At 37.3% G+C, this 26660-nt stretch overlaps 1 protein-coding gene across 2 annotated transcripts in view; it reads left to right on the top strand.

Annotated features, from left to right (window-relative positions):
• ACSS3 (acyl-CoA synthetase short chain family member 3) overlaps positions 1–25949 on the top strand; it is a 156551-nt gene extending 130602 nt beyond the window's left edge. For both annotated transcript variants that reach the window (XM_080810786.1, XM_080810787.1), the window contains exons 12-16: positions 3785–3866; positions 6024–6146; positions 22659–22758; positions 22848–23023; positions 23811–25949. In XM_080810786.1, the coding sequence (XP_080666912.1) occupies positions 3785–3866; positions 6024–6146; positions 22659–22758; positions 22848–23023; positions 23811–23879 (550 nt within the window). In that variant the 3' untranslated portion in view covers positions 23880–25949. The remainder of the gene's footprint in view (positions 1–3784; positions 3867–6023; positions 6147–22658; positions 22759–22847; positions 23024–23810) is intronic.
• The last annotated feature ends 711 nt before the right edge of the window (positions 25950–26660 follow it).

Genomic DNA, 26660 nt, shown 5'->3' with positions numbered 1-26660 from the left:
CATTATGCCAGGCTCTTCATGTGTCTGAGACCGGAATTTATATCTTTATATCATCAATGTCTAATGCAGTGACTGAGGAGTATCAAGCATCCAACAAATATTGATTGAATGGAGAAAATAAATACAAGAGTTAATGCACACACGCATACATGAATGAATGAATAAAACATAATTCCTCTGGTGTTTTCTTCTCTAACTTCATATCTTCATTGTCTCTTCACTGGCTACTTCTAGTCACATCTTTCCCATCTTAAATCGGCCTGCTTCTCTGCCTTAAACCAATGACATATCTTTCCTTCCAGTCACCCACAAACTTTTAAAAAGTGTGGTCTAACTTCCGGTCTCCACTTACTTACTTCCTGTTTACTTTTTAATCACTCCTGTTATTGTCTGCTCCACAGACAATCCTGAGAACACTCAAAGTATCCTCATCGCTAAGTCCCCTGACCTCTCTCGAATCACTTTCAAACAAAATCTGTACTTCTACGACCTTGTTGAATATTCAGTCATTATTAAAATTCTACTGTAGTGGCTCCTAAAATACTGTTTTTTCCTAGTTCCCATACATCTGATTTTCTTTTATTTTTTTTCAATGATCTTATTTCTTTGGTTCTTAAAGAAGAATAACATTTGGCCTCGAATTATTCCTTCCATTTCATGCACTGTCTCTGGATCATATCCTTTTTATGTTTTTCTTAATTCTCAAGGTCCATAGGTATATACAAATTTATGCAGGCCTTTCTCACAGGAGTGAGAAATTGTATAAAAATCCCTATTGTCCCTGTTGTTCAAAAAATTTAAGCAGGTGTTTAAGATGTGCAACAGCTGAGAAAGCCCATGTGTTAAAAGTTTGTTAATTTATTCCCTTGGAGGATGGCTACATACAATTTAATTGTCTAAGTTTTAATCAATTATAAGAATATAATCTATCTGTTACTAATTGTTGGTATCATAGTTCTCTCAGGAAGTAAGGGAAAACCTAAATTATCAAGGCATCTTCTTTTTAAGGACAGAGGTTGCAGATGTAACCAACTTCTGGGAAGTGTAAAATATTCCTTTTCTCTCTAATAACACTCTTACCAGAAAATGCTACACTCTCCATCCATGTGCACACACTGGCTGAATCAGGTACATACTAGGCCTCCAGGAAACTCAGATTGCCTACAGTACCCAAAGTACTAATTCTCTGGGATTATTAGTGCAAATACGTAGGAGTCTCTACTGGGAGGAGGCAATGTGATTGCTGGGGGATCAAAATTTCTAAGTGGGGTAGATAAAATGAAAGAGAGGCTTATTTAACAGTATGTCCTACATACACAGATTTTAGTACGGGCAGTGTTAAGTGTTTCAGGATTTGGATGGGCATTTCTGTATACCAGCAATCAGATGGAGCTAAGGAACAGGTGCTCCCAGTAGACCTGGTGTCCGAATTCTAATTTGCCTCAGACCCCAGCGCTCTCTGATGTTCCCAAAGCTGCCTGAGTGTCTGTTGCCATTTATTATCACAGTTACCTTTTATTTTTCTTAGAGTATAGTTTAAAATTATCACCATGAAAAACAGAAAGGATTATAGATCATGATATATTTGGGGGGGAGGAACTACTGAAAATTATTTAATATGTGAGCAGAATCCATGTCCATCGAGATTTTTGTCGAGGTCTTTTATTTCACATATAGCCGGCTTCACTCATTAACATTATCACTTCTGGCCTGGATTGCCTTTGATTTATCATCTACCCACCCTTCTTGGTGTCCTCTTCCCTCTTTATCCTCAGCGTCCTGAAAATACTGCTGAATTTAATGTATTTTGGTGGCTGCTTTATTCATATTTTATTTCAATGTTTAATAACCAATGGTTTATGCTTGTCTATAAAATATTAACAACAAAAACAAACTGACAAAGTGAAATTATATACATAGAGACTTAGGACTGATGTAGCAAAGTCAGTTACAAGGACACAAAGGGATCATCTTCAGCCTCTGCCTTAGCGATGAACAGCGAGAGTAAAAACAGCATAATCTCTGTCATTCTCCTTACAAACTGCTTTCTTCTTTTTTTTTTTTTTTGAAGATTTTATTTATTTATTTGACAGACAGAGATCACAAGTAAGCAGAGAGGCAGGCAGAGAGAGAGGGGGAAGCAGGCTCCCCGCTGAGCAGAGAGCCTGATGCAGGGCTTGATCCCAGGACCCTGATATCATGACCTGAGCCGAAGGCAGAGGCTTTAACCCACTGAGCCCCCCAGGCGCCCTACAAACTGCTTTCATACGCATTTTATGCAACAACATGAGGCCCGGAAATGCAGATGTTGCATTTGTTCCTCCATTGTAAAGTAGTACAAAATGAAGACCTCGCAAGGGGAGGGCCTCCCAGGAGGCTGAGGGGATGGTGGACCTGGACTGCCGATCCCACCTGTAGCAGCACGTTCTGTCTGACAGAATGTGAGAATACAGTTCAGAGCCTCGAAGGTCTAATATTGGGATAGGAGGTGCGTGACATTGCCTCATGTGGGCAGTGGCCTGTCTGCTTTGTTTCCAGTTTTCTCAGCATCAGTTCTGTGAAGTCGTTACCTCACTTCCTATTTTTCATGGCATGAGACTGGAGAGGGAAGTTTTTTGAAATTCCTTGAGTTTTACACTATCTCAATTTCCCAACTTTAAAGCATCTAAAAGGGTCTTGTGTCCAGAAAACCTCCTGCAGGGAACCAATATGAGAATTTGTTCATTCACCTGTACAGACAGACAGACAAAGATGGAACCCTGCCAGGTGTAGAACACCTGTTTGAGATGGTGGAGGAAAGCAAGAAATATAAGAGCAAATTGATTGGAAAGAAGGGTACATCCTATCTTATATTTTATTTTGTCATTTTTAAACAACAAACTTATTATTTTTTTATTAACATATAATGTATTATTTGTTTTAGGGGTACAGATCTGTGAATCATCAGTCTCACACAATTCACAGCACTCACCATAGTACATACCCTCCCCCGTGTCCATCCCTCAGCCACCTCATCCTTCCCTCCCCCCTCCCCTCCAGCAACCCTCAGTTTGTTTCCTGAGATTAAGAGTCTCTTATGGTTTGTCTCCCTCTCTGGTTTCATCTTGTTTCATTTTTTCCTCCCTTTCCCCATGATCCTCTATCTTGTTTCTCAAATTCCTCGTATCAGTGGGCATTATGCTAAGCAAAATAAGTCAATCAGAGAAAGACAATTACCATATGATAGCTTATATTTCATATTCTCAAGTATTTCCATGTGTTCATCCAATGAGAAATCACATACGTTGGGATGGTCCTAAAAAGGAAGAATGCATGAGGGCGTAGTGAGAGAGAATTCCCTGAGGCAGATTGATTGTGAAGATAAGATTGTTCGTGGAATGTTGAATTGGAACATTTCATCACACAGAGATGGGCAGAGGGGGCAGTTGGGACCTTGGTACTTAAAAAAATTTTTTTTAATTAAAAAATAAAAAAATTTATTTGTCTATGGTAGAAGGATATTTGTCCTAAAAAGTAATTCAGTGATGCATTTGTGGTTCCTTTTTGCAGATGTTACGCTTCTTTTGTGCCCTTTCCAGAAACTGCAGTCGTCCCTCAATGACGCTGCTATGTCATGGCCAGCTACTTCAGCCTCAGTCAGACATGATCTGTCCAGCAGGTTTCGGGGTTGTATTTCAATGTGGGGTTTGACTTGCAATTATCCATCACACTAGAAAATTATTCTACTCAATCTATCTTTATTACCACTTTGATCATAATTCTAACTGCTCTGTTTTTCTATAAGGTTGCCATTACCGCCTGGGGCTTTTTCAGGACTCTGGAAGAATCAGGAGGCATTCAAGCATTTATACTTTGAGAAATTTCCTGTAAGAACTTTATTATACTTTTTTTAAAACCTTCCAAAGTACTTCTTGCCTGTTAAGTTGAGCACTTAGTCCTGGCATCGTAGATAACAGTACAACTTTTCAAGTTTATCTGGACCAAGTTCCAGATCTCAGAAACAAGAATGCCCAAACCACAATGATTAAAGTAAGTCATTTTTATATTTATTTTTATCAGTCTCTGGGCATAGACATTTCTGTTTCTCTTAGCATATTTTCCTGAAATTTAGCAGCCCTCAATATCAGGAAAGTTTTTTTTATTAAGTTAAAGACTTTTAGGGGGCTATCTCTGTTCCTCCCTGCATTGGATCCCACTATAGACTGAGAGCACCTGATCAGAATTATACCCTGTCCTTAGAACCCCTTAATCTTCTCTACAGCTGGTTATGTGAGCAAAGTTCATTTGGATTGCCCACAGTTGTATTTTTCCATTCTTTTACCTATTTTTGACATTTGTTCTTAAATGTTCTCCTAGCTTTTTAAGTTCCCATTTTAAAATACAGACACATGCTAGACATGGTGTTCCTGCAGCACAAATTCCAACCACCTGGATGACAAAAAGTGTTCTACTTTTTGTCTTGTTATTTACCTGTTTCTCCATATCACAGTGATGTGTTTTGTGTTTATAACAACGCTTTACTGATGATACACGCCAGGTCCCGCCATCATATTGCTGCTGTCCTTTGACTTCTATTTCTTTCTGACAGATTCTTGGTTCTCATTAGGCAGTAGGTGAAAAAAAAATAAGCAAATGGTCAGGATTTCATATAAAAACAAAAACAAGTCTCACTGTTCAGCATTTTATCTTGATTATTTTTGAGTGAATGACAGGTAACCTAGTCAAGCCGACCAATGACAAGATTTAAAAGAGCTTCCTTTAGAAAGAGATCGTGGAATTAAATGACCTCAGCAGCTGAGGTTAAAGCAGCCCCCGACTGACCGTGGCTGGGAAGATTTGTCAGTAGAGCTGACCCCCGTCAGTCCAGTCTATCTGCCTGACGGGCCACCTTTAAATCATCAGAGTCCTGATGTGATTAATTACACCTGACAACTGCAAAGAAGGTGTGTCTGTGGTTTCAACACAAGCACCTTTAACACTGAAAGCTCCTTCAGAGTCTACGTTTACAGTTAAGCTATGTGGAGTGAGTCCGCATATACTCCTACCTTGTTACCCTGACTTCAGACCTCTCATCTAAGGGCTTGATCACCGCACAAAAGGGTTGAGTAAATTGCCTGGAGTTTAGAAGTGTTGGATCTGAAAATGGAAATCATAAATTCTGGTTCCACAGTCCATGCTCTGTAACTGTACGCCAGGTTTTCTGTCCAACAGAAGTGGCCGTCAGAGTGGCCAGTTACTGAGGGCTTACGGTGTGCCAGGGCCTGCCCTCCTTAGATACACCATCTCATCTGTGCTTCGGAGAAGCTTATAGGGTAGAGCCCACTATCCTGTGTAACAGAGGAGCACCCTGAGTCTCAGAATAAGAGGCTCAAATAGTGACTCATCTGAATTGTTCCTAAAGCCCATGCTCGTTAACATGTGTCAAGATAACTGAAAAGCATTAGAAGTAATATTTTGTTCTACTTCTTATTCTTCTTGGTTCGTCATTCTGTTGTGATTTCTGGACCAGTGAAGATGTGCTGCTACTTTGAGATGATTAAAAATTAAATTTCGTCCCTATTATTACATTTCATGGAAGCTCGAGTCTAATCCAAATTCATGTTAATAAACTAGCGCTCTATTTTGTAATTATTTATAGAGAGCTTTAAAAGTTTTAAAAATTAATATAATTAAAGAAGAAATCCATCAAAGAAGTACTTTCCAATACCAAAGTATATTGGAAATATTGAATTGTTACTTCTCCATTAAAAAAATTGAGTTCATAACCTTCACAACTCTAAGTTCAAACATTTAACTTAAATATATGTAAGAATGCTTAAATTTATTCCTGGCTATTAGTGGAGTGAAGAGATTCTAGTAAGTTATCAAAATCAAAAGGAGTTTAATTCCATAGCCTAGTAATGAAAAAAAGTTAAATGCATGTCATAAATCCATTTCTATCACATTTTATATTATACCAAACTTAAATGATTGCATTACCTAGCAATACATGCTAATTAGACATTATCGATTCTTATTTTCAGGGATACTATGACACCATGGATGCTGGTTACATGGACGAAGAAGGCTATTTATATGTTATGTCTCGAGTTGATGACGTGATAAATGTTGCGGGTCACAGGATTTCTGCAGGTGCTATTGAAGAGGTATAGATGAGTATGGATTTTCTGTTCCAGGTGGTATTGAGAACAGAGCTGAACTGAAGTCAATAATTGAGGTTAAGTCAGCGTACCAGGAAAATTACCATACCCTTCATTTGATGCAGAGGTTAGGTTATTCTCGTATCTGTCTCACCTCACTTCCTTTTGTGTAAATCCTCCTGTTCTCCACACTCCCTGATCTCTGTCTGGGTGGTAGGGAGGAATTTTAAGAAGCTACATTTATGTGTTATTTATAGGAGAGCTTATATACTCTTGCTTCTTGATCCTTGTACTTGATTGCCTCTAGCTTCTTGATTTTCTCTTGCTTAATAACCTGGTTTGCATATCGTCTTTAACTGGTATGAGATTTAAACATTTTACTGTACTCTTAAATCCTGAGAATTTTCTTCCAATGTAAATACATTACCACAAAGTCTCCAGAGGGTTTTTTTTTTAATATAATGTATTTAATTTGTATACGTACATAGCGTAAAATCCACTTTATTGTTTTACAATACTATGAGTTTTTATACCTGTATAGATTCTTGGAACCGTCACCACAGGCAGGATACACAAAAATGTCAACACTGCCGGAGAATTCTCTTTTAACATTGACCTTCGTATTCTGACCCTCCCCATCCCTGGTGACTACTGATTTTTCTGTTTCTATGTTTTTGCTTCTCTAGAATGTCATATAAATGGACTCATACAGTTACATAATATTTGGAGACTGGGTTATTTCATTTAGGAAAATACATTCGAGATCTATCCAAGTTTTTGTGTGTATTATGATTTGTCTGTTTATATTGCTTGTAGTATTCCATTTGTAGATGTACTAACCAGTTTCTGTATCCATTCATTCACTGAAGGATATTTGAATTGTTTCTAGTTTGAAACAATTTTAAATAATATATACATTCATGTATGTGTTTTGGGGCAAGATTAGTTTTTATCTTTTCCAGGATAAGTACCTATCGTGAGTTGGCTTGGTTATGTGGTGAGTGTATGTTTAAGTTTATAAGAAACTGTCAAACTCTCTTTTCTGAGTGGCTACACAATTTTACATTCTCGCCAGCAGTGTTTGAGGGTTTCTGTTTCTTCCCATCTTCATCTACACTTGGCTTTATCATTCTTTATTTAAACCATTCTATTAGGTGTGTAATGGTATGTCATTACTTTTAATTTATTTTTCCAAAATGCCTTAATGATGTTGGGCATCTTTTGACATGCTTATTTCTCATCCACATATCTTCTTTGATAAGATACCTATTGAAATGCAAGGGACACTTGGGTGGCTCAGTTGGTTAAGTGTCTGCCTTCGGCTCAGGTCATGATCCCAGGGTCCTGGGATTGAGTCCCCCATTGGGGTCCCTGCTCAGTGGGGAACCTGCTTCTCCCTCTGCCTGCCACTCCCCCCTGCTTGTACACGCTCACTCTCTCTCTCTCTTTCCCTCACAAATAAATCTTTTTAAAAAATGTTCTGCTCATTTTTTAAAACTTAGGTTGTTTTCCTATCGTTCAGTTTTGAGAGTCCTTTATCTGATACGTGATTTGCAAATATTGTCTTCCAGTCTGTGGCTAGTCTTTTTGTTCTCTTAAAAGTGTCCTTACAGAGCAGAAGTATTTTTCGTATTGATGAGGTCAAATTCACTGATTTTTTTCTTTGACAGATCATAATTTTGGCATTATATCCTAGAACTCTTTCCTAACCCAAGGTCATAAATATTTCTCCTTTGTTTTGAACTAAGAGTTTTATAGTTTCATGTTTTACATTTGCTTTATTGTTTTCCTTTTTGTATCAGTTTACATTTACATTTTGAGTTTTCATATGTGTGTATGATTCAAATGTAGGTTGAGGATTATAATTATTTTTTAACATGGATGTCGATGGTTCCAAGAACCAATTATTGCAAAGACTGCATTTCTCCTTTGAATTTCCTTTGCACCTTTGTCCAATCAGCTGACAGTATTTGAGTGACTCTATTTCTAGAGTATCTCTTCTATTTCATTATTTTATGTGTTTATCTTTTTACCAATACTATTCTGTCCTGATACTATAGCTTCATGGAATGCCTTAAAGTTGAATAGTATTCACATTTGCTCTTCTTTTTCAAAACTGTTTTTTGGATGTTCTAATTTCTTCACTTTTCCACATATATTTCAGAATGAACCTTTTGTAGTTACAATGGATTTTTTTTTTATTAAAGATCTCATTTATTTGACAGAGAGAGATCAGAAGTAGGCAGAGCAGCAGGCAGAGAGAGAAGAGGAAGCAGGCTCCCCGCTGAGCAGAGAGCCGATGTGGGGCTCGATCCCAGCACCCTGAGATCATGACCTGAGCCGAAGGCAGAGGCTTAACCCACTGAGCCACCCAGGTGCCCCGTTACAATGGATTTTTATTACAACTGTGATGAAGTTCTAGAACCTGGGTGAGGTTCGGTGGGCTGAGGTCTGGAGCCGATGACCAAGAAAGAATTCTTGAGACATCTTTGGTGCAAAATGGTGGTTTATTAAAGCACGGGGACAGGACCCGTGGACAGGAAGAGCTGCTGCCCGGGGTTGTGAGGGATGGCAGGTTATGTACCCTGCGGTTGGGGGAAGGTGAGGGAAGGGGAGGTTTGAAGGGAGTTTTCATATGTTAAAGGAGGCCTCCAAGGTGCAGGGATACCGGAGGCTTGATCAATGCTGTCTTTTGGCAAGCCATTAACATCAAGATAGTTGGGAGATTCCTGGTGGAATGTCACAATCCTGCTATCAAGCGTCTTTGTTAGTGAGATTTAGGTATAGAAAAAACTTAACTTCACTTAACATTTCCTTCTACCCCAGCCTCCTTCAGTTTTGTTTATGGAGGGGAGGGTGACATTAAGGCTTGAGGAACTGAGTCATTTGCCTCTGGAAATTGTGCTATTGATAATGTAACTTCTTTGTTAAACCAAGGGAGACTCCTGTCTTGCGGGATTGTGATCTCAGCAAGTTAACTATTTGTTTTGGCAGTCAGGGGTACCTGAGGAATGCCACATACATCACCGAGGAGAGTGGATGGAGAGGGGGTGCAAGGTGCCAGCTTTTGCTTTGTCCTCAGCCAGCCTCTCGCTCCCTCATCAACTGGATTCAATCATAGATTCTTTTGGGAAAAACTGATATCTGATCCATATAGAAACTTCTAATCCAAGAATTTTATATGTACCTCCATTTCTTTAGGTCTTTTTTTTTTTTTTAAGATTTATTTAATTAATTATTTTATTTATTTATTTATTTGAGAAAGAGGGAGAAAGATCATATGCACAGATGGAAAGGGAGAGGGAGGAGCAGGCACCCTGCTGAACTGGGAGTCTTATGCGGGGCTTGATCCCAGGACCTTGGGGTCATGTCCTGAGCTGAAGGCAAATGCTTAACAGACTGAGCCACCCCAGCACCGCTCTTTAGGTCTTTTTGAATATGTTCCATCAGCATTTTATACTTTTTAGTGTACAGATTTATACCTAAGTATTTAATTTTTAAACTACTATAAATGTAATCTTTTCTTAAGTTTTCGTTTCTAAATTTTCACTGCTAGTGGATAGAAATACTATTGATTTCCCTGAACTGATAATGCATTTTTGGTAGATTTTTGAGAGTTCCTATATAGAAAATCATGTTGTCTGTGAATAGATAGTTTTATTGCTTTCTTTTCAGTCTAAATGCCTTTTATTCCTTTTTCTTGCATTCTTGGACTGGCTAAAACTTCCAGTATGATACGGAGTAACAGTGGTGAGAGCAGACACCCTTGTCTTCTTTCTGATCTTAGGGTAAAAACATTTAATACCATACCTGTTATGCCCGAGTTTTCGCCTCGGAGAGACCGCCAAGGAGCCAACACCCATGCAATCACAGAAGGGTTTATTCTACAAACTTAAGCTTGGGCGCAAGTATAGCCGACAGAGCAGAGCAGGGACTTGGACCCCAGCTTAGTTAAGGCAGGGGTATTTATGGGTTCCTGTTCCTAAAGTAGGGTGGGGGTTTCTGGAACCAAAGCAGGGTGGGGCTTCCTGGAACTAAAGTAGGGTGGGGCTCCTTAGAACTAAAGTAAAGTAGGGGAAAGTTCAGCCCTAGGGCACAGGGCTCTGAGATGGCTGTACTTACACTAAGGCTAAACCTGAGGTGGGATGGCCTTGATTTTTCTCCGCCTCCACAGTACCATTAAGAATATTTCATTCTTAATGAAATGAAGGTATTTCTGTAGATAAACTTTATCAAGTTAAGATTCATTTGTTCCTATTTTGATGAGATTTTTTTAAGAGTCTTGGATGAACACTGAATTTTGCCAAATGCTTTTTCTGCTTTTTTAATACATGAATTGCATTGATTTATTTCCAACTCTTTAGCCTTATGTCACTGGGATAAACCTTACTTGGTTGCAATGTCTTTATGTATTGATTTTTTTTTAAACATCTATAGTAACTTTCTTTGTTCTGAAGTTGGTTATGTGTGGTAATCACATAGCCATTCCATCTTTTTTGAATAGTGTTTGTATAATTTATCTTTTGCCACCCTTTCATCTGGATCATTAAGGATCATTATGAATCCGTACAGATCCATCTGGATCATTATGCTTTCTGTGGACTTACTGTGCATACAGTTGGGACTTACTTTTATTTTTATCCAGTCTGTAGTCTTTATCTTTTAACTGATGTTTTTAGACCATTTACATTTAAATAAATTATTCATAAATTTATATTTATGCCTATCAGTTTATTAGTTTTCTTTTTTACTTTTTCATTCCTCTCCTAGACCCCCATCTCCCTTCTTTTAAGTCATTTCATTCTTTTTTGTAGCTTCTGTTTCTTTACTGAAAACTGTGCTCCCTTTCATTTCAAGAATGTTTGCCCATTCTTCTTGCACCATGGCTGTTGTTGGGTTTTTAGTATTCATCTTTGTTAATTTTATACTGAATGTGCAAATGAGGTGTTAGGGTCAAAGACAGATTTCTTGATAATAAGTGTGTCATTGCCCTCTTAGGTTCTAGCCTTAGGTCCTACATAAGTGCCAGCCAGACACTTCGTAGAAGAGAGATGAGGAAGATAATTTTTGTCGGCTTGTAAAGGGTAAGGAGGCATTGACCTTCCACCCCTCATCAGAAGGTCTCCTTCCAAATGTAAGGGCCTTATTCCAAACTCCAACTCTTTGATATGTAAATAAAATCTCCAGGAGCCAAACAGCCCTGTGTGTCTCAACTCTTACAACTTAGAAATGTTTCCAAGTTCTAAGGCTTTATCTTTTTTTGACATGTAAATACCTAGGAAGGTACTAAGCCAGTCTCCCCAGCACGTTGTGAGTTTAACCTAGAGATCTAGTCTGCTCTAGGCTTTGGTAATTTTGCCTTCCCAGGGAAATTAGAAGTTTTATTATCCTTTCAGATCAGAGCAATTAACCCGACAAACAGCTCTAGATCAAATTTTCATGGTATTTGAAGATTCTAAGAAGGCTACGGGTTTTTGTGGGAGCAATGAGGAGTCCAGGAAAGTTTTATCCCCTGCCACCATTATAACAGCTGCATTAAAATTTTTGTCTGATCATTCTAATATTTGGGTCATCTTGGCATTGGCATCTATTGATTCATAGTCTTTTTTTTTTTTTTTTTTTTCTTGAAGAGAGGTTTAGGTTTTCCTGATTCCTCTTATGTCCTGTAACTTTAGATTTTTATCCTAGACATTTTGAATATTACATTATGAGATTCTGGATACTGTTGAAATCATGTGGATTTGTGTCATTGTGATTACTTATTTTAGTTAAGAACAGACCACCTGTCCCTACTCATTTTCTGTGGACTGTGGTTCCAATGCCCATTTGATTTTCACTCTTTGCAATGCTATTTTGGTCCATCTCACTTGTGTCTCTCCCAGAGGCCAACCTGAAACTTGAGTTAAGTGTTCAGAATCTACACTGTGCTGAATCTGGTTGGATTCCTGCATGTACCGTGCATGCATGAATCTGGGGTAGGCTCAGGACTTCATACACAGATTTAAAGTATCCCTTTCTCCAACTCCTTCCTCTCCATAACGTACTTGTCACTTTCTGATTTCCAATGTTCCCCGTTGCTGCTATTTGGGGTAAAAAATCAGGGCTGTATTCCCTGTGTTCTTATCAAGGGTCAATACTGCATGTTCTACGTTCACAGCATCCCTGGGCAGAGGATGAGACTGTCTCTTTGGTAGCACTTGCTTAGTGTAGAGCAGAGCAAGTTAACAGGGATCTCCTCAGGGACTGGAGAGCTGCTCTTGGGAGGTAGAGTGGGGGGGTGGGGGGTGGGGGGGGTCACAAATGGCTCTTAATCTTTCTAGGCCCTCATAGGGTGTGTGCATGTGTTTGGGGCTGGCATCCCTCAAGGGTTCCCTCCCACAGGCTGTCCACCAGTAGTGGAGAAGGGGAACGACCCAGCTCTTTTGCTGGCATTCACTTAGAGTAGGGTGCGGGGAGTCAACAAGGTTTCTATAGCTCTGTAGGAAGGAAGAAGGGAACTGCTTCTCTGTGGGTGTTCATCTGGAGTAGGGAGGTAGATTGAAAAGGATTGTTTCCCAGGTCCTCTGCTCCTCTCCCTGGGCTTCAGTAGAGGCAGACATTTCTTTGGGCTTTTCTGTCTGTCTGCACTTATCGGCAGTTCACCTTTTGGTCTGCTCTAGTACCCAGGCCAGAATATATAGGAGGCAAAACAAAGAAACAAACCATAATGATAACAAAACCCAAAACCTCCAAAGAAACAAACTGAAAAAGGAGGTTGTGTCTCAGGTTCTTATAATTTTAATAGAGTCATCTGATCTGGTTTTTTAGCCCAGAGTTTTTCATTGCAATTAATAAAAGTGATAAGGTGGAACCTATTTATTCCATCATTTTCAGAACCAAACCCAGAATAAGTTTTAAATGGAGTAGAGCAAAGCTTAAATGAAAGACAATGTTTAAAAATAATTCCATGGGATCAGAGCGTACAGAATCAAAGTTGAGTTCTGCTTCCTGTAACCTGAAGATGGTCACCTTCTTTAAAAGTCATTTAACTTCAGCAAAAACAAAATAGTTTAATGCTTCTTGTATCTCGGCATTGTGTGTGTGACAACGTAATATAAGTTGAGTAAAAGGAAAGATTTTTATGTAATATTTTGGAGTAAGTGGCTTCGTGTGCTAGTATAATATTATCTTATTTTTAACCTACTGTGAATATTGTGATAACCTGAAATTGAAATTCACGCTTCATGTGTTTTGGTGCGTTGGCAAAAGGTGGCTCTGGTTGCGTGAACTTTTAATTTCCAGCCTGTAAGAGACTAGCTCTAATATTCCACCTGCATTTCTGGCAGAGTCAGCTAATCAAAATATGGAGATTACATATGCAAAGCTTTTATTATCAGTCAAAGTTCTTGGTTCTCTCTTATTTTTAGAACAAAAATGAGAAGTATCAACCTATTTAAATATATGTTTTAATATGTTTCCACTGACATCCTTCTCATTGTATGTAATCAGAGAATGAGACAAACAGAAGGTAGGCAGTAAAATGACAAAATTGGGGAAAAAAAAAAAAGCGTGCTAGAATCAATGGTTTCCAACAGGAATTTTGTCCCTAGGTCTTGGAGTACTTATAGCACAGAATCACCCATCAGCCTTTAGGCCTTCTTGATGTGAACGTCTTCCTTTATATGAATTAAATGATTAACTCTACTGTATATTTATATCTAACAAGGAAGTTAATACCTCAGGTTCATATCAAGTTTGTCTTCTTTATGTTGGGATCTATTAGAAAGTTTTGAACTAACATTCTTTACTGGATTTTTCTCACCTCTTAGCAAAATTGCTTAACACTGATAATTAATGTGTATGTTTTTACATACATATTTTTATTATTTTTATTGATGACATAACCAACATTTATTAAAAGTGCGCAAACCTTACTTTATTTGTAAATGACTCTCCCTAGGATTCTCAATTGTCAATTCTGAATGCAAGATTCCAATTTGAGTTTTTGAAATAGGATTGGAGGATCTTAATTCATGGGACACTCATTTGTAATAATTAAAAATAGACTGAATGTTGCTTTTATATATAGTGAAAATGGTGTCTTTCCAGTTTCTTAAACTAAAATATGACACGTGCATTACTTTATATAAGACTAAATCAAACAGATTCTATTAGAATTACTATATTAAAAACATTTCAGGAAACTGTATGTTCTTTTCTGTTCTCATCATAAGAAAATAGAGTTTTAGAATAGCTTTTATAAATTTAAGAGGATCTTATCCTTGCAAATCTCAACACATGTAAGGGCCTTCTGTAACTATTAAGTAATAATCATATCTATTTGAAAAGTTGATTAATGTTTGAGAGCCTGGCATCTAGATAGACACCTGGGATACTCCGGTGGAAGTTCAAAATGTCCTTAAGAAAACTAGGTGTGAAATCTGCTGTTTCAGGTCTGAGGAGCCAAAATTACTAGGAGCTAATGTGGTCCTTCTTACTTGGTTCTCTTGCACTATTGTGGGCAGGTTTCATGTGGAGACACCTCCAGGGAACAAATTAGGCTCCCTGGTTTCATTCTTTCACTTGTAGCTTTTTTCATTTTGTTAAATAATCCTACTAGTATCCTTGGGAACTTGGAAATCTGCTGTTAAAATACTGCACTTAAATGCTAGAGCTGTGTTCATTGCAATTTGCCCTTTGGAAGGTTATTTGAACCAAAGTTTCACTGTTTGTTTTCCAAGTTAGCTATTTTGTTTGCTATTTTTAGGAGTGATTTCTTCGGGATTGAATATATTTCCATAAAGTGTGTATTCAGCAAAGATGCCATGTAATTTCAGTTCTACCCAGCATTAAATGACTATTGGCTTTAAATAGTTGTAAGATTGCTGAATATTTTCCTAAGTATAAATATGGATATTGATGATAATGTGGAAACTAACAGTTTCCTGGATGACTCCAATATCAGAGAGAATGAAGTAGTATTCTTCTTCCCACTGCAGAGGCAATCTCCTACCAAGGACTGGATCCTTGCACCTTTGAAGGTGCTTGATTTAAACTAATACTTCTACAATTAAAAGCATAATTGAAAATCTGTGTAATTTAACCACTAAAGTCATAGAATCTTTCAGATCCATTAACATTTACACAAAAATGATAGTACCCTCTTCAAGCTCTATTACAAAACTGTAATCATCAAGGCAGTCTGGTACTGGCACAAAAACAGACACATAGATCAGTGGAACAGAATGCAAAACCCAGAAATGGACCCTCAACTCTATGATCAACTAATCTTCAACAAAGCAAGAAAGAATATCTAATGGAAAAAAGTCTCTTTAACAAATGATGTTGGGAACATTGGACAGCCACATGCAGAAGAATGAAACTGGACCATTTTCTTACACCATACACAAAAATAGACTCAAAATGGATGAACAACCTAAATGTGAGACAGGAATCCGTCAAAATCCTAGAGGAGAACACAGGCAGCAACTTCTTTGACCTCGGCCACAGCAACTTCTTGCTAGACACATCGCCAAAAACAAGGAAAACAAAGACAAAAATGAATGATTGGGACTTCATCAAGATCAAAAGCTTTTGCACAACAAAGGAAACAGTCAACAAAACCAAAAGACAACCAACAGAATGGGAGAAGATATTTGCAAATGACATATCAGATAAAGGGCTAATATCAAAGTCTATAAAGAATTTATCAAACTCAACACCCAAAGAACAATAATTAAATCAAGATAAGGGCAGAAGACATGAACAGACACTTCTCCAAAGAAGATATCCAAGTGGCCAACAGACACATGAGAAAATGCTCAACATACTTGGCATCAGGGAAATACAAATCAAAACCACAGTAAGATACCACCTCACACCAGTTATAGAATAGCTAAAATTAACAAGTCAGGAAATGACAGATGTTGGCGAGGATGCAGAGAAAGGGAAACCTTCTTACACTGTTGGTGGGAATGCAAACTGGTAAAGTCACTCTGGAAAACAATATGGAGGTTCCTCAAAAAGTTGAAAATAGAGCTACCCTTAGACCCAGCAATTGCACTATTAGGTACCTACCCCAAGGAAACAAATGTAGTGATCCAAAAGGGCAATGTTTATAGCAGCAATGTCAACAATAGCCAAACAATGGAAAGAACCCAGATGTCCATTCATCTATCTATATATATATACACATACATATATATATATATATATACACACACATTTTCTTTATCCATTTTATATATTGGATATATATCCATTTTATATATAATATATATTATACATTATATACATTATAATATATATAAATATATATTATCCATTTTATATACATACACACAATGGAATACTTTTGAGCCATCAAAAAATAAAATCTTGCCATTTGCTATAATGTGGATGGAAGTAGAGGGTAAGTAGAGGGTAAGCAAAACAAGTCAGAGAAAGACAATTATCATATGATGTCTCTCAAATGTGGAATTTAAGAAACAAAAACGTAGAATCATAGGGGAAGAGGGAAAAATAAAAAAGATGAAATCAGAGAGGGAGATGAACCATAAGAGACTCTTAATCATAGGAAACAAACTACGGGTTGCTGGAGTGGAGGGGGATTGGGGGATAGGGTGACTGGGTGATAGACATTAAGGAGGGCATGTGATATAATGAGCACGAGGTATTATATAAAACTGATGAAACACTGAACCCTACCTCTGAAATTAATAATATACTATATGTTAATTAACTGAATTTAAATTAAAAATTTTTTAAAAGACAGTGGAAAATGCTATCAAATTTGAGTGGGAAATGATTTTAAATAATAATTCTATATATAGTTAATCTATCAATCAAATTTAACAAAATAAATACATTTTAAAGATATAACGACAAGGAAGGTTTACAAATCAGCGCTACCCACTATGAAAAAAATCATGCTTGGAATATTATATATTAAGAACAAAATGTGAGAGATATAATACCGTAAGACAAGAAGGCATCAGCCTGAACTATGAGGATGGACCTCAACCTTGCATAAACATCAGAATCACATCTGGATCTCTTACAACTGTCCAAATGAGAAGATCATCTGGGATGCTGGTAATACTCAATTTCTTGGATTAAATACACAGATGTGTTCATTTTGCAATGTTTAGTCACAAAAAAAAATACATATGCCTAATTTTCACCCAACACTTAATCCAGAAAATCAAGGGGTTGAGTCCAAGTGTAGGCATTTTTTAAAAGCTCTTTTGGTTATTATAAGTTGCATCCAAAATGGAACCACTGCCCCTGAAATAAGCTAAAATGCAAATAAATTAATATTTTGTGAGCCCATGGTAGAGAAGATTGTTAATTATGCTCCTTAATATATAGTTTATTTTTAAAAAACACCCTCTTGTTTATTCATTTTCTAATTGATGCATTCCTTTATTGTTACTGCTTACTCTTATTCTCCATTCTTCCCCAACTATTCTATTGCGTTTAGTGTATATACTTTTGTTTATATGTTTTTTATCAAATACAAATTGTCATATGTGCTTGCAATTTTAACTGATTTAAAAGGTATTTTGTTGATATCTTATTCTGTTACTTGAGACACCTACTGTCCAATATGATAAACAAAGAACTAGAATGGCAGTTTAAAAATCTATTAATATAACGTTTAACACCAAAATGAACTACAAATCAAAAACTATTTTAAAATATTTAATTTTAGAGAAAAAAACTGATCAAGGAAATAGAGGTATTTCATTTTATGATTAATTTTCAAGATGACTTCTTTCTCAGAAAGATCAAATTATTTTTCTTTGTGGGGCACATGGTACTATTGTGGCACATTGTATTTAATACATGTTTAGTTTTTAGTCCACTTGTACAGTTTTAATTTGAGTATTATAAAAGTTTTGGTTTAAAAAAAAAATGACAGTATCTCAGAAACAAAAAATGACAGGCATTTCCCAGGCCTATTACCCTGTAATCTGTATTCCCCTATTATCTATATTTATACAGATATTCCTCCACTTGAGAAAGAGCTTATGTCTTGCTAAACCTATCATAAAATGAAAATACCATAAATTAAAAATGCATTTAACACACCTAACCTGCCAAACGTCATAACTTAGCTTAAGCTACCTTAAACATGCTGAGAACACCTACATTAGCCTGCAGCTGAGTAAACTCACCTAACACAAAGCAGGCTTTATAATTAAGTGTTGAGTACCTCGTGTAATTTATTGACTATGGTACTGAAAAGGAAAACAGAATGGTTGTACGGGTACCCAGTGGTTCTAAGTGTATCCGTTGTTTACTGGGTGATCACTGATGGGGAGCTGAGGCTTCTCGCCGCTGCTGGGGATCACAAGAAAGGGTTGTCTATTGCATACCACTAGTCTGGGAAAAGACCGAAAATCAAGATTTGACATATAGTTTCTCCTGAACACGTGTTGCTTTCACACCAGCCTAAAGACAGAAAGTTGTAAATTGGAACCATTGCACACTTTTGGTGAGTCAGTTACCTCCCAAGTTGTATCATTTTTTCAGTTCTTAACTGCCAGCGAGTCACGGATGCTTTGTGGATTGTACGTGGAGGAAACATACGAAAGTGGCTTTTGATATTTTTTACCCCCATAGGACATTTGTTTGGCCTCTGTCCCTTAAATGTTGCCAAGACATACTTTGATGCTTTCCTTTTTAACGATTCAGTTGTTGAAATCATAGTTTGGCATGCAAATATTATTTGTAGAGCCAACATAGAAAGCTGTCTCCCTTCCCTTATGGCATCTTTTTAACACTGATAGATTAATACAATATTTTATCCACTATACTAATGAACCTCATTTACAGATGACATAAGTTTCCGGTAAATGATTATGTAGGTCACAGATTTTCGAGTTTGTCCACAAACTAGGCAAAAATGTGAAACTTTGATATTGTGGAAAACTGTGTTATATATTACTTCTGATTTTAAAATACTCTGCCCATATGGAAAAGTTGTCAGCATTTTCCCACCCACTTCTAAACACACTAACACTGAGGATGGAAACATGGCGAAATTCAAGCAACAAGGTGAAAGAAGGGCAAACGGGAAGATTTGGTGTTTGATTTAGTTAAAATTATAGTTATATTGGTTAGGTGACAAAATACCTGGATGGGCAATTTTTTTAAACAGTAATTTGAACAGATACTCTGGCATTTTAAAAACTAAGGTAGAGAGGCTTATGGCACCAGTGAAAACTTTAATATATAAATATAAGTATATATATAAATATATAATATAGTATATAAATACATATATATAAATAAATATACACACATATGTGTGTGTGTGTGTGTGTGTGTGTATATATATATATATATTTTTTTTTTTTTTTGTTAACAAACTCTGGCTAGGCAGGTAAAAGTTTTTCTCTACTCATTCAAGGAATCCTAAATTGGAACAATAGCATTTCACTTACCAAGTCTGTATCTTATCTGCTATAGACAAAATATTCTCTTCCAAGGACTGTGACTGACTATACTACCTACCAGTACAAATCTTTGGCAATAAAAATTTGTCTCTAAGCATATGGACCTAAACCATAAATAAAATCTTAACAAATCGGGAAGCTGTTGAAAGTCCTCGGAGAGTTCAGATTGAAGCACCGGGAGAAGATGGTGTTGTATGGTCTGTACAGTTGGTGTTTTGCAGAAGCTTTTTCGTGAAGCCCAACTAATGGAAGATGAGGTGCATGTCTCTGTCTTAGCAATGAAGTGAATAAAATGTATAGCACAAAAATCATTTATTGAACACATACTATCCTCAGCAGTATCAGAGTCAAAAACTATGTGGATGGCAACTCCTACAACTGGGTCCTTCAGCGTGGATGGTAACAAGAGGATGTAGGAGATGTTGATTTCTTCGTTGCATTAGGGGCTGTGTGAGGTCGTGCACTGAGTTTATACTGAACAGGCTAGGAGTTCACGGAGTCTTCCAGAAGCTCAGAGAAGAGACGGCTCATTTTCAACTTGGCATAAATGAAAGAAGAATTCGTGGAAACTTGGGAACACGAAAGGGGCATGTCCTAGATTCTGCTGGTTTTTCTCCTCCCTGGCTGTGCCTTTTTAGTCTAGTTTGGCAGCTGGTCCTTTTTCTTGTAGCCATTAGATGTTGGTGTTCCTAGTAGCTTACATTCTTCTCACTGCTTTCTCCCTAACTAATCTAATCTACGTCTACAGCTTTCATTACCATCTGTGCATTTAATGACATTCAAATGTGCATCTCCAGACTAAGACTCCCATCAGATTCAACTGCCTCGACTCAGGTATCTCAAAGGTGCTTCCTTGGAACATCTCCAAGACTTAATACATGATCATTCCTTCCAAGCCCAGCCTTCACTAGTATTTCCTGGCTTAGAAAATGGCACCAGTCAGCATCCAGTCAGCGGTTCAAGCCGAAAAGCACAGAACCGTCCTCAGCTTCTCTACCTTCTTCTTTGCACCATATCCAATTTGTCATAAAATTGTGTTCATTTTACCTCTAAAGAAACTCTAGAATCTTCATACCCCCTGTCATAGGCTTGGTCTACTAGTGTAGCCTCGTGGGTGATTTCAACAAACTGTAATACTCACCCTTAACAGTCCTCTATTCTCCACAATGAACGCAAAATAAGTTTGTTTTTCAGAATACACTCTGAAGTAAAAAGAAGCTGAACAGAAAAGACTACGTACTATAATGATTCCAGCATTCTGAAAAAGGACTTTGGAGACTCTGAGAAGATCAGTGTTTGCCAAAGGCTAGCAGGGACTAAGAACAAATAAGCAGAGCACAAGAGATTTTTTTAGGGGAGTGAATCTATTCTGTAAAATGCAGTAAAATGGTGGACACACGTCATAAAGCCCATAGAAAGTGTAACACCAAGTGTGAACTCTAATGTGAACTCTAGGCTGAGAATGACGTGTTGATGTTGGTTCACCGTTTCTACCAGATACATTACTCTGCTGAGGGATTTTGAGAGCAGGGGAGGCTGTGCATATATGGGAGCAGGACATATACGACAAATCTCTGGCCTTTCCACTCAATTTTGTTGTGAATCTAAAATGACTCTTAAAAAAAAAAAAAAGTCTATTCAAACAAACAAACAAAAAACCTGTATCTCCTCCTCAGCTCCAGAAAGTGCTTTATTGCCTTTCCAGTGTTACTAAAATAAATTGGAAGCCCTTAGCACAGCCCCTTTCTACCTCTGCACCTTCATCTCCTCTTGCTCCTTTCTCAGCCCTGCTTTCTGCTTTCCCTCCACATTCATCTCTTTTGGGTTGGAACGGTTTGTGCCAAGTCCTTCCTCAGGGTTTGGCCCCGCCTCTCTGCCCTGCCTCATCAGCATCTACCCCTCCTGCAGACCTGAGCTCATTCTCATTTCCTGAAGGCTTCGCCGAGACCCGTGTTTATACTCCTGCTTTTGCCATATATTTCCCAAGGTTTTTTGGCTGCTTTTGCTAGGGCTTTCATATAAAAACCAGGCTAGTTCTCCAGATCCTTTATCACTTCTATATTTAGACATTCCTAATAATGAGTAATCCTGCTTGTTTTTTAACGTCGCCCTCCTCCATTAGACTGTAAGCGCCCTGAGACCGTGCTCCACCTGTTTTTGCTCACCGCTGAGCCTGGTGCAGAGGTTGGAACAGAAAAGGATTTAGTAACTACTTGCTGAAAGATCGAGAAGTGCCAAATGAGCTGTCAGTATATTGCCCACCGTTTTCTCTAGCTGTTAGGGATTTGTAGTCACTAAAGACCTATCATTTTAAACAATCCTTTTTAGAAGCACCCTCACGGCAGAAACGTGTCTGTAACCCTAAGCTTCTGTGTCTCATGTGGTCGCTCTGCGGGTTCTTGTGATTCCAGAGGGAGAGCCGCTTTGTTCCTTAGGATATTTAGAGCTCGGGGTAAGCGGTATGAAAGTGATTCCTCGATTGGCGTGATCATCTGAGGTCAGGGCTTCAAGCCATGCCCAGCCTTTTCTTTCAAGTCAGGAAATCCTCTTTTGGGGGATGGTCCCTCAACAAAAGAAATGCTCTGTTCATTGCTCAGTACCAGATATAAATAAAATCACTGCTTAATCATGGGGCTGCCTTGGATTTCTCTGGGGAGTGCCCTTATGGCAGCCAGCACCAAAGCCACATCACTGTGGGGTCACCCGTTTCCGGGTGCCCATTGCAGTTTGTCCCCATGTGGCATCTGCTGCTTATTTGCCCCGACTTCATTAATGAGCAGGTGAGATGAAGAAACAAGTCCTCACTTTCCAGGTAAACAAAGCAATTTGTCTTAATTACGGTTAGCCTTTATAAGTGACTACCACAGGGGTCCTAACAATTCAGTCACCCCAGTTATAATGATAGGACTCGTGAATCAGTAGTAATTTCCACACAGGCAGCTACAGGTTTTGCATTCTTTGACATGTGCTTTTTTTCCCAGCTGAAATACATACATACATACATACGTGTGTGTGTATTTGTATTCTTATATACGTGCACATATGTTTTCTAAACGCATGCTTTTCCCTCTCACAGTCAGTCCTTTCCCATGGCACTGTGGCCGACTGCGCTGTTGTTGGCAAGGAAGATCCTTTGAAAGGCCACGTCCCCTTAGCACTCTGCGTGTTGAGAAAAGGTGAGGAATCTTTGTCTTCCCTGAGTGTCTGGACCCTGAATGATGAGCGAAGGTTAACTCAATGCTTATCATCTGAACTTTTTCCCTAGACATAAATACAACAGAGGAACAAGTTTTGGAAGAAATTATAAACCATGTTCGACAGAGCATTGGCCCTGTGGCTGCTTTTCGAAATGCAGTGTTTGTCAAACAGTTACCCAAAACGAGGTCTGGCAAAATTCCCCGGTCAGCTCTGTCTGCCCTTGTCAACGGCAAGCCATATAAGGTAAGTTATCAAAAATATTTAATGTCAGGTTCTGAACTGTTTCTTCCCACTTCTTTGGCATTAGCATTTTTTTAATGTAAAGGGGGAAACGGCATAGCCACTCTCTAGGAATGAGGGATGTGCAAACACAGATTAATTAACAGCATATGCTTTGAGATTATAGGTACCCGTGTGTGGAAATATTTTTACTATTAGTAAATACGTTAAATTCAAACAACTTGTGGGAATGCAGTCTTACTGAATTAAGACACAGTCTCCTTTATTGTAGTCATTAATGTCTTTCTAAATGAGAAAGCAAGCAATTGAGGCTGGTTATGCATGCTTCAACAGTTCTAATTGATGCATATGCTAATTATTTCTCCTGTTGTGAGTGAAAATTGTTTTGGCAAACATTTGGCTAATTCAAGTATATATGTAAGTTTTGTGCACTTTATACGTGCATAGATATATGTCTTTAATCCTCAAGATCTAACAGAAGGTGATGCAGCGGTAAATAGTAGTTGTAAATACAAAAAAAAAAAATTCTAGGGAGGCACATAGAAAGGCTCATTAGAGGACTAGAGAAATTACCACTTAGGACCTCTGCTTTTGTTAACTGAACAGTTTATTACTCTGGAAGACTATACATACATTTTAAGATATGAAATTTGGAGTCCCCTTTTTTGAACATTTCTGTATGCCTTTATAAGAAAATGGAGAGTGCAGTATTGCAGGTAATTGTTTAATTACAGGGAGAGGGAAAGGAGTTCAAGGAAGAACATTCATCTGACTCTTATTTTCTTTCCAGATAACACCTACAATTGAAGACCCCAGCATTTTTGGGCACATAGAAGAAGTGCTGAAGCAATCATCATGACTTTGTTTCCTATTTTGAGTCAATTTGAATCAATTTTCTAATTGGAGTCAAATTTTTGGAATTATTTCCCATAAATAAATATTTAAATTTAAATAGAAATTACTTGCAAACTGAAATATGAATTGTAAAGCTTGGTCTAAAAAACAGTTCTTGTAGCCTGGTGAAAGACCTGTGCCTTCTGTTTCATGAGACCCAAAGAGCATCATTTTCAGTTGCCTGTATCATGGCTCCTTAGAGGTTGTCTAGCACTTTAAGAAAAATATATCTAATGATTGATTTTTTATAATTGAACCCTCCCAAATATTTTAGTTGAAAGAGACACATTAATAGAGTTACTTCCTGAAATGAGGAATCTGTAGCTTTGACCTAAACCTAAAACTCAAGTTGAAGTCAGAAAACAATTATAATTTTTCTTAGAGCAATTCTGAATATTTTCTAATATTCTTGAGATGTCCTCATGCATGGTTATTTTAAATGAAATTGATAGATAACATGGAAAGTCTTAGGTAAACATCTAGACAGATGAACTTCTAGATAGGAGGATCTGGCTTGTCATACATATCCTGAGGGAAGGTTGGCTACCGGAGCACGGCTCTGCCTTCTGGTCATTTTTACTTAGTCAAGGGAAATCATGTGCCTGCTGGAACCTAGAGGTCATTTTATCCAATCTCTTTGTGGTGGAGATGAGAGCTGTTTGGAGATCCTTCTCCTGTCTCAGACTCTTAGTTGACTGTACACTTAAGGATTCCAACTTCCTATAAAAACAAGCAAATGACACAGAAATGGGGTATACTGATAAGGAAAGTTCTTAAGGAAGAAAGGTAAAAGTTTTTACATTATGCTAAAGATCAGGAGTTTTTAAGAAACCCCAAATCCAGATTTTTATGTGAAATCTCTAATTTTTAAATAACACTGAGAAATATATTGTGATATCCAAACACATCTTTCAATTTAAACTTACAGAAAAGTATTGAGAAATTAAGTAATTGAAAATGAGTCTTTGTTACTAAGCTTATGGTAATGTGCCAGTTAACCAGAGTAGCTTGACATAGCTAGTTAAATATGTGATTTACTTAGGATTACTTAGGATTCTACATGGTATTGGTTATCAAAGAATACATTTAAAGTAAAAAAATATACCATGCCCACTGAGTCTTTGATGGTGCTCAAAGTATTTCCCAATCTTGCAGTCCATCAGGACCATTATTTTTAAGAGCAGCTGTCCTAACGTAATGGTTTGGGCCCATGAAACATATGTGAGAGATAACATGTAAGAGCTTATTTACATGTTTCATAAAAATTTCTTATAACCAGTATAAGACATTCTGAAAAATAACTTTTTTTGGACCATAGGCTGTATAAATAAATGGCTTCTCAAAGGAATGTCCTATTTACTTAAATCGGCTATTTGATTGTTAGACCTGAAAAGATATAGTCAGCTCATTGTTCTCCTGAGTTACACCAACTAGATATACATTCAATTTATAATTTGAAGCTGTCGGGTTCCTTAAAGTGTCTCTTCTATTGGGCACATTTTACTCATAATCACAACTTAATCTTAACGAATAATACATTTTTAATGTTCAAAACGTATTACCTTATTTTTTCATATAAGATTTAGTTAATTTGAAATGGCAAACTCTTTAGCCGAATACATATTGTCATTGATTTGCAAGGTATAAACAAAGGCATGTGTGAAGGGTACATCTGTCCTGCAGTCAGTTCTGAAGGGACATGTTAGCAATCAGGCTTGAGTTATTTTCCAGTTGAGTGGGATTGGAAAACAGTGCATGAGCCTGGAAAGAAAGTACTGTTGCTTTCACGTGACCAAAGTGATACCCTTGATCATGTGACCAAGAAAGATATACTTGAGTTGTGGATTGCCTAAAATTTGGAAGGAAAAAAAAAAGGAATTTTCTATTTAATACTTACCATAAAGCACTTTCACTAGATTGTACCTAAAATATTTTGGATTAAATGTATCTTCAAAAAAAACCCAATATAATGTTACTAAAAATACAATCATATTTAAGTGTGCTGAAATAAAGTCCGCATGGCCTTCTTTTGATATCTTCATGGAATTTTTTACTGTAAGACATTGGAAAGATTTAAAGTTGTTCTTTAAAAATGTATGGAAAAGTTTTTCCAATTGAGTTATTTTGTTCAAGACAATACATTAAATATATAAAAATTAGACCTGTTTTACATTTCAGGAGCACTTTTATTTATGTAAAATTGTATTTGGGAAGGCTCTCATCGTTACAAATGTGAAAATTCATAAAGTTGATAGATGGTCAGAAGGAAAAATACTGAGATTCTGCGCTTAATCCATAAATGGAGTTTAGAATCTGGCAGAAATTATATTCTACGTTGAAGAGTATTTTATACTTTTTTTGAGGGACTAGGTAGATCTTTTTCTCTCTCTACATTAGAGTCTATTATAAACAATTTTACTATTTCTTACCAGATGACCTCTAAAGGGGAGAAACTGATTTATGTGATTGAGTCATGTATTAAAAGTAGATACAGATCGTTTGTTATTATACATCATATTTTTATATTACATTTCATTTCCTTAAGTCAAGATGCCCATCGTCAGATGAGCTTAGAAAGCTCTTTCCCATTGTTCCTGCTCCGGCAACATTTTTAGAAAATTTACAATCACCTTCATAAGCAAGTTTAGTGCTCCCCCTTGTGGCCAACTCCCTGTTGAAGACAAATAATAGATTGAGTCACTGAAAGGACAATTTGCATTATGGTTTAAGTAAATTGTTAAACACT

Source organism: Martes martes (genome assembly GCF_963455335.1).
Source record: "Martes martes genome assembly, chromosome: 8".
Taxonomy (NCBI): domain Eukaryota; kingdom Metazoa; phylum Chordata; class Mammalia; order Carnivora; family Mustelidae; genus Martes; species Martes martes.
Note: the sequence above shows the minus strand (reverse complement) of the source record. Positions and strands in the feature narration are given on the sequence as shown.